The sequence below is a fragment of the Ailuropoda melanoleuca genome, chromosome 19 (assembly GCF_002007445.2).
Source record: "Ailuropoda melanoleuca isolate Jingjing chromosome 19, ASM200744v2, whole genome shotgun sequence".
Classification (NCBI taxonomy): Eukaryota; Metazoa; Chordata; class Mammalia; order Carnivora; family Ursidae; genus Ailuropoda; species Ailuropoda melanoleuca.
This window is the reverse complement of record NC_048236.1, coordinates 22,318,399-22,327,684: the sequence shown is the minus strand read 5'-3', so window position 1 is coordinate 22,327,684 and position 9,286 is coordinate 22,318,399. Positions and strand designations below refer to the sequence as shown.

General features: G+C 39.0%; 1 protein-coding gene across 1 annotated transcript in view; it reads left to right on the top strand.

Moving 5' to 3' along the window:
- The first annotated feature begins 392 nt into the window (after nt 1-392).
- Nucleotides 393-9,286, top strand: part of LMBRD1 (LMBR1 domain containing 1) — a 117,278-nt gene continuing 108,384 nt past the window's right edge. The window contains exons 1-2 of the mRNA XM_034647929.1: nt 393-539; nt 4,515-4,691. Coding sequence (XP_034503820.1) covers nt 462-539; nt 4,515-4,691 — 255 coding nt within the window. The 5' untranslated portion in view covers nt 393-461. The remainder of the gene's footprint in view (nt 540-4,514; nt 4,692-9,286) is intronic.

The window sequence follows — 9,286 nt, the reverse complement described above, 5'->3', positions numbered from 1 at the left end:
TTGGGCGTCAGGCAAACTTTTTCTTCAGACAGCCATTCCTGCAACCTAGTGAGCTCTGCTAACTACATGGCCCATTCTGTCTTGGACAAGAGGGCCAAACTTCCTTTCCAGGAGGAAGTCGAAACTCCTAAACGTTAGCTTGAATTTCCCAATCCAGGCCCTTGTGGAGTCCCCTCGCTTTTCCAGTCCATCAGCTTAGTCTGATTCAATTATCCCAACGAGATTGCTATGCAGTAAAACAACACCCTCGTGTAAAGCCATCGCATCACCTCCGGAGCAGGCAGCGCGGTGACGTCATGGCGTCCCGGGCGCGCCCCGCCCCCGCTCGGCTCAACGCCAGGGGACGCTCGAGGGCTGGGTCTCCTTGGCAACTGTTTGCTCCGCCCCCTCCGCCCCCTCCGCCCCTTCCCCCTCCCCTTTCCCCACCCCCTCTGCCCGAGGAGTTCGGGCCGGAAGTGAAGATGGCGGCGGCGGCGCCTACTGGCGCGGCTTCGGCGGAGCTGGTGATCGGCTGGGGCATTTTCGGCCTCTTACTACTGGTAGGGGAGGTGCTCGTAGTTTTCCCAGTGTTTGAACGGACTGGTGGGAGAGAGAGAGGGGCCGGCCCTATAGCAGGCCTTTCCGGGACCGGGAGACCCTCCTCATTCCGCCCCGCCCCCCTTTTAGTTTGGACTGTGGGGGGGCTCCTTTGCTCCTGGGCGGGGGCTGCGCTCCGAGTGGGGAACGGAGGCACTGATTTCCGGCCGCCTTTGCTGCCTTTTCCCTGATGACATTTAATATTGCAGGTTTCCATTTTCGAAACTCTTGGCCTTATCCCTGACTAGAGCACTGGGACGGGTGGAATTTGGGGACCGAGGAGACCCTGAGGGTTGAGAAGGCAGAAGTGGCCTCTGGCCCCCACGTGAGACGTGAGCACAAAGTGTGGGGCAGCAGCGTCTGATCTTTGCAAGTTCAGTAGCCGCTGGCCTTGAACTGGAAGGGGGCCTCGCTGCTTCTTTAAGTTTTACCACTGACTTATGCAGCATGAGTGCAGGTATCAACAAGTGAAAAGGCAAATGACTTTTAGTATTATGAGCATTGTTTTCAATTTGTAAATCCCCCAGAAAGGGTTCTGGGACTGCTGGGGGTTGGAGAACTTCACACTTTGAATACTGCTGCCAATAATCTACTAAATAATCAGAACACTAAGATTGACTTTTTGAATGATCCTGGGCAAACAGAGTGGACCTCAGTGTCTTCTGCCACATGGGAAATGGTTAGGTTTATAGGTCCTCCAAGCCTATAATCTAACTTTCTTATATGAAACCTAAGCCTTTCTTCATAAGTCCCCCAAAATCCTCAATTATATTTCCCTTTGCTATATAAGACAGAGTCTTCATTTCTGTAAAGCAAGTTTATACTTGTTATTCAAAGTGTGTTAAATATGAGACCCCAGCCCTACTGAATCAGAATCTGCAGTTTAACAAGATCCCAGGCAGTATATATGCTCATTAGTTTAAGAAACATTCATCTATTCTCGTTCCTTCCTCTGCTCCAGTTGTCAACCTTGACTGTTCATCAAAACCAACTAGGGAGTTTTTAAAAATTCTAATGCCCAGACCAATTAAATTAGAATCTTGTGGGAGGGGCTGGGGCTTATTTTAAACCTTTCTTTATAATTGTTAGCAAAATTATGTATTTATTTTATGAAATACTCTTAAGGTGTTATTTCATATGATATTTGGTTTCATATGATATATTGACATATGACAATTCATATGACAGTTGCTATTTGGTAAGCAGTTACTGTGGCCAGGCACTGTGCTATAAACTCTTTACATCTTATTTAATCCTTATTACCTGCTATGAAGTATTCTTATTACTGTTTTGTAGATGATGACATTTGGTTTATTTTATAATATAGTAATTACTGATAGATTTAACCCACATAAACAAAAAGCTCTTTGGGGTTCTCAGTTTTAAAAGTATAAAGGGATCCTGAGACCAAAAAGTTCAGGATCCTTTGGCTTAACTATTTTGGCTGGGTTGCCCTTTCCCTGCTTATCTGCCTGGTATTGGCAAACAGCTTCATCTGGGGTAAGACCTATCACTTTGAATTTTGTAAAAGTGCAGATCTTTTTGAAATCCATCAAAGAAATTATTGAATACTTCATGTCAGGTCCTGCTAAGGATAGAATGATTTAGGCTCAGCTTCCAGTGGCTTCAAAATAATTTGAGGAATGTTTTGAATATTTGTGAGTTCATTTTAAAAAGACAAGTCCATTAAAATATTAATATAAATTTATGAGAAAATAATTTCCCCAAACAAAAATAAATTAGTAAGTCATCAGAATTTGAATGTTAGGTCTTTTTTTTTCCCTCCAACGTCCAGGTTCCAAAGTCTACATTCCGTTCTCACTTTATTTTTTCCTGCTGTTCTGACACCAGCTGAAATGTTAGTAATATGAAGGAATTACATGAAACAACTTGGATAGATTTAAAACGCATTATCCTAAGTGAAAGAAGCCATACTCAGAAGACAATATTCTATATAAATACATCTGACATTCTGGAAAAGGTAGAAGCTATAGGGACAGATAATAGTGGTTGTCAAGGTGGAGAGTAGAGAGAGGGGTTAACTACACAGGGGCAAAGGGGATTTTTCTGCAGTGGAGGAACTGTTCTATTTCTTGATTGTGGTAGGGGGAATTTGGAAGCTGTGAAGCCAGTTAAGTGGTGGTGGTGTTCAGGCTCCTGAACTAGGATACCCACAAAGGAAGTAACCGTTGAATCTGTTGAAAAGAGTGAAAGGACAGAACAGCGCTTTTGTCTCAGAGTTCTTAATAGAGTTTATTTAAAACAATTGTTCTCTCTTATGGCTAAGGAATATTCCATTGTCATTTGCCACAACGTGGATGAACCTGGAGAGTAAAATAAGTCAGAGACAGAAAGACAAATACCGTATGAGTTCACCTACATGTGGAATAAAAAGCAAAACAGATAACCAGAAACAGACCTATAAATACAGAGGACAAACTGGTGGCTGCCGGAAGGGAGTGGATGAGCAAAATGGGTGAAGAGGAATGGGAGGTACAGGCTTCCAGTTATGGAATGAGTAAGTCATGAGGATGAAAGGTATGGTATGGGAGTCAGTGACACTGCAGTAGTGTTGTGTCGTGACAGATGGTAGCTACACTTGTGAGCATGGCATAGGGAGTAGAGTTGTGGAATCGCTATGTTGTACACTTGAAACTAATAGAACATTGTGTGTCAACTACAATAAAATGGAAAACAAAAAACAGTGGTTCTCAAGTTTGGATCAGATTGGAATCCTGAGGCTTTTTTATTTTTATTTTTTACATTTTTTTTTTAAGATTTTATTCATGTATTTCAGAGAGAGAGAACACAAGTGGGGGTGGGGACAGAGGGAGAAGCAGACTCCCCGCTGAGCAGGGAGCCCACCGCCAGGCTCAATCCCAGAACCCCAGGATCATAACCTGAGACGAAGGCAGTCGCTTAACTGGTGAGCTACCCAGGTGCTCCTCCTCAGGCTTTTTAAAAGTGCTGTTGCCTGGAGGAGCTTCAGTATAAATTGATTTTTGGGATAGCATAAGGGTATTTAAAAACTGCCCAGGTGATTCTAACACAGTACCTAGGCTGAGAATCACTGATTTAGTACCTATCTGTAATTCCCTAAATTTGAGTAGAGTGGAGCTTCTTAAAATGTAGTTCCTGGACCAGTAGCAGCCTCATCTGGGAACTTGTTAAAATAGAGATTTTCTGGGCCCACTCCAGACCTCTGAATCTGAAACTGGGGGTGGGTCCCAGCATTCTCTCCTATAACAAGCCATCCAGATGGTTCTGATATTTCCTGACGTTGGAGAATCGTGAGTAAAGTCCTATACTCTGTGTTAGTCATTAGAAAGGCAGTGATAACTATTAAGAGTACCTGGTGGATTAGAGATGTCATCCTCAGTACCTCTGCTTGTATTTTTATCACTGGAAAGTTCCTTGCAGTGCACGTGTACTCATTTTTAAATGTTCACTTTTCTTTGTTTAAGGCCCTTTAAAATTCGAATTATAGTATAATTTGTCAATTGCGTGGTGATTATTGGCAGTTAATCTTTAGCCGAATGATATTCTTGAACTTTCATAATGGGGCAGAAGTTAATTTCAGTTCAAGTTATATTCTATTAGGTTGGAGAAATCTATAGGTAAAAAGTATTCAAAACTACAATTGTGATGTGTGAAACCATTAATGAGGTTCAATGAGGATATGTGTAATTGAGCACTGTCATCAATAACTTTTGTTTGTGTGTGTCTTTGCACCTAAGTGAGGTTTTATGGCATTCATGAAATAGGCTTTGAAAATTATAAATCTTGAACAAGTTTATAAGACCTAGTGGACCTTCCTTACACATCTTAAAGAACCGTCATTGGACAGTTTCCCATTGGAAACTTTCAAACACATAGTATCATCTGTGTTAGAGAATGCATAGGGCAGTAATAAAACATTTCTTTTTGTTCTCTTTCAGGCTATTTTGGCATTCTGTTGGATATATGTTCGTAAATACCAAAGTCAGCGGGAAAGTGAAGTTGTGTCCACCATAACAGCAATTTTTTCTCTGGCGATTGCACTTATCACATCAGCACTTCTACCAGTGGATATATTTTTGGTTTCTTACATGAAAAATCAAAATGGTACATTTAAGGTAATTACTATCATACTATGTGATTTTTTTGTTTCCCCTTTCAGTTCTTGGCAGTTAAGTGTTTTAAGTTTAGCAGTCCAGTATATATTGCGCTTTTATTGTTGTCTCCAGGGGATCAATGCGAGTGGAAATGCAGCATAGACTGAGTATGGGACAAACACAATGGAAGACTAGAAACAAAGTGTTAACTGACTTGAGAATATTAATTCACCAACCCTCCAAATGTGAAGAATCCCTTTTGTTGATCTGAAAATATATTAAGTAATCACAGTAGTTTATTTTTGTGTCTCCCATAGCTCCCTTGAAGTTTGAGTTGATTTACATTAATGCAGTAAATAAATAATTTAGCAGGGCTTTTGTTAGTGGTAGATCAAGATCTCAATCTGTTTCATGTAGAGTACTTTGAGTCAGTATGGTATACGGGAAAGACCACTAAGCTAGCTGGGAGTTATAAGACCTGACTTACAGTCTTGACTCTTTATTATCTAGGCTATATCTTTGGCCAAATTAGTTAAGTTTTCTGGACTTCAGGTTCTTCATTTTTAAAATGAAGGGTGTTGGACTGGAAGGTTTCTGAGTTCCTTTTTAATTAACATATTTTTAAGTTTCTTAATAGCTTAGGCTTCTTGAGGCAGAAACTGTGTCTTGTATTTATTGTTGTATCCCAAGTGTTTACCCAGAGTAGATACTTAAATATTAGAATGAAATATTCCAGTTAACTCAGTATTGCATGCTTCCAAAATAAGTTCCCGAATTGAGCCAATTAAACTTAAAAGAATTTGAAAACGTTTTTGCAGTTAGGTTTAGATATATTATGATTTCTATGAAAGCTAGTTATTTACTGTAGGTTACTTTATTTATTTATTTAATTTATTTATTTATAAAAGATTTTATTTATTTGAGAAAGAGAGAGTGCCCCCCCCTTCCTGGGAGCATTGAGCTGTGGGAGGGGCAGAGGGAAAGGGGAGGGACAAGCTGACTCCCCACTGAGGACACACCCTGAGATGCAGGGCTTAATCCCAGGATCCTGAGATCATGACCTGAGCCTAAGTCAGATGCTTAACCTACTGAGCCACCCATGCATCCCGGTCACTCATTTATTTAGCAAGTATTAATTGAGCACTTAGCATGTGCCAAGTGCTGTATGAAGATAGTAATTAACAACTATTGAATATTTACTGTGTCAGATCCTATTCTCTATGGTTAATATATATTAACTCTCTTTAACCTCCCAAACAACCCTATGAGGTATAGTATTATCCATGTTTTTGTGGGCAAGAAACCAAAGTCTGGAGAGATGAAGTAACCTCTTTAAGGTCATACAGCTTGTAGGTGCTGTAGCTGGGATTTGAAACTCTGCAGTCAGGCTTCAGAGCTCTTTTTTTTTTTTTTTAATAAATTTTTAAATAGATTTTATTTATTTATTTGCCAGAGGGAGAGAGAGAGAGAGGGCACAAGCACTGGGAGTGGCAGGCAGAGGGAGAAGCAGGCTCCCTGCCAAACAAGGAGCCTGATGTAGGACTAGATCCCAGGATCCTGGCATCATGACCTGAGCCTAATGCAGGTGCTTAACTGACTGAGCCACCCAGGTGTCCCCTGGCTTTAGAGCTCTTTGTACACTAGATTATATATAAATTCTCATTGGGTGCTAATAGATACAGAGATAGATATGATATAGAAGTAGTAGTATCCCTTGTATAATTATTGATCAAATAGGAGATTTCTTAGTTTTGAATTTAAAATATTTGGTTTGTTTAGATTTTGTGGGGATATGTTTTCTTCTTGAAATGTCTAAAGTATTTTCATGAAATTTTGAACTTTCTCTCAGATAATATAATTGTTCTGGGACTAAGCTTAAATTGGTAGTCACTGGGTACTAGTTTTGCTTTTTAGTCTGTGAGATGCATTTTACTTTTTTGAGGAAGAGTTTGAGAATTCACCCACCTACAAAAGCAAAAGTATAACCTATAAAAATTTAGGGCGCTTGTTTTATTAAATATTTCCTAAGAGAAGAAAATGTATAACTATAGTTAATGTGCTTATTTTGTATCTGTTAAATGTAAACGTGGCACCAGTAATGACGAGAGAAAAATGTTGTTTCTTTCTCCACCTTCTACAGACTTCTTTCTTTGATTATCAGATTATTTATTCAGTAATTATATGTTCTCTTTTTTTCTATTTTGCATTTACTTGTCTCTGTTTTGTTCTATTTTCAGTTACTTTAGAGCTGAGATAATGTATCAGTGTTTGCCCCCCAATACTTTGATGCTTTTTTCTTGGTATCTTGAAAGATTTTTTCCCTCTTCTTTCTTTCTCTGAGGTGGGAGACTGGGGGCTAGTGAAATTCGTGAGTTTTCATTTGAAGGGCGTCTGTGCTGATGCTTAAAAGTAGAACTGAAAAGACTTTTAAAAAACTTTTTCCTAATAAATCGTAGAAAGTATTTTCTCTAGTTACTGATGAAATTTCTTGAGGTGCTTAGTGAAAGAAAGACAAGTACAAATATTTAAGAATTAGTTCTTCAGACTTCATACCACAATTGTAAATTTAGCCATATTAGAGTAAAAGTATGCCATGATAGCTTTAATCTATCCTGCCCTTCCTTATTATTTAGGAGAAACGTACAAGTTGATGCTGTTTTCTATAATGAATTGTATTTTATCTTAATTTTTATGATGTGCATTTCTTATTCATAAATGAATATATGTATTCACTTTATCCATTTTCACCTCAAGTATTTTGAAGTCTTTAAATGATTGTAGGCTTGTTTATAAGATGTAATTAATTATTTGGGAATTGCAGATGTCAATGATTGTGAATGGAGGGTGCCTAAGCTTTTCTGTAAGCTGATAGTAAACAGTACTTCTCTAGTTCGTCTTAGTTACCTTCCTTGCTTTCTCTGCCTCCTTGTGGCGGGGGTATATTATAATAATGCCTGAGTTGTTTCCATTTTTTTTTTCCCTACACATGGCACTATGAATAATTTTAGCCAGATAATTTGTTTCTAGTTCTTTTGCAAAACAATTAACTTTTCAGATTAAAAAAAAACCTTAAGAATAGCTGTAAGTGTTCTGTTACGGTGTCTTATATAGTTGACCAATAACTTTGGATAATGATATAACACAAAATGTACCAATCACAAAAAAAAAAAATCAGGAATTGACACTAACATGAACAAATGTTTTTTATTTTATGCGATGTGTAAAAATTTTTTTAAAAAAATTAGTAAAGATACGGTATTGGAACATTTTGTGTTTTGGCAGCTAAAAAGTTCATATCTTACTCCCCTCCTCCAATGATTAACATCTCTTCATGGCCTGTTAGTATTAGATGTCTGGGTTTAACTCTCCACTACTGCCTCATTTATACTCTCAAATTGTGTCTTAGAACTTTGTATTCTTCACTGCACCTTAAATACATTTATTTGCTTAATATTTATTAAGCATGTAGTATGTACCTCATACACATGGGTGCTGGAGATTAATAAATGAGGCTGCTGTTTTCATGGAGCTTACATTCTGTGAGATCAGGCCAACAGTAAATAAAACAAGCTAACTTCCTAGTGATACATTCTGTGAGGAAATATAACAGATTCCTATGAAAGTCTAAGTTGTGGGTAATTCAGATAGGGATATGGGAAGGCCAGATTGCTGAAACAGGTTACTTGAGATGAGACCTGGATGAGGAAGAGCCAGTCAGGTGAAGATCAGAGGTGAAAGCCTTTAGGGAGAGGAAACAGCAAATACAGAAGCTTTTAGACAGAGATGAGTTTGCCTATTTGGCTAAAGTGTGGTGTTGGGGGTTGTACTTTGGTACTAGCTAAGATCAAGAGCAAGATGGGAGCCAAATTGTTTATGATTTTTAAGTCATGTTAAAAGAACTGTATTTTGGACAAATTACCTTTAGAGTGTCTTTTCTAAATATTCAAGTGGCGGAGGTGTCAAGGAGGGAGTTGGAAGTGGTGTTGAGAGGTGTAGTGAGAGCGATAGAGAAGTGACTGCTGGCTTTGGTCGTTGGTGACCAAAGAGCAAGCAGGTAGTTTCATTGGGGCATTTGGGTGCTCAAGTTGGAGTGGGTTAACTGGACAGGGAGGTGAGGAAGCAGTGATAGGGAATGCTGAAACTTTTCAAGAACTTTTGTTTTCTAAGAGAGTAAGAAGTAGGGTTAAGGGAGGTGTTTTTATTCTAGATGGTTGTGTATCTCTGTGCTTAATGGAAGTTACTAGGGTTTGTATACTTTAGGATTCAGTGGAGTGGGAGAAATTTTTCAAGGGAAGAGAAAATACTATTGCAGGTACAGTGTCTTTGAGAAAGCAAAAGGGTTGGGGACTTAATTTGAAAGGATTGGCCATAAATAGGAGTACTGGCATTTGGCAGAAGGAAGGACTAACATTTGAATACAGATGGAGGTGGGTTTTAGATTTGGTAGTGAGTTGAGTGAGTTCCTGTCTTTTGCCTCCAAATTATTTTAGGGACCTCAAAATCAGTGTTTCTTAGGCATTGACATTTTGTGCTGTTTAATCTTTGTTGTGGGGGTTATCCTGTGCATTGTAGACAGCAGATCTTTGCTTCTTTTTTTTTTTTTTTTTTTGACAGGT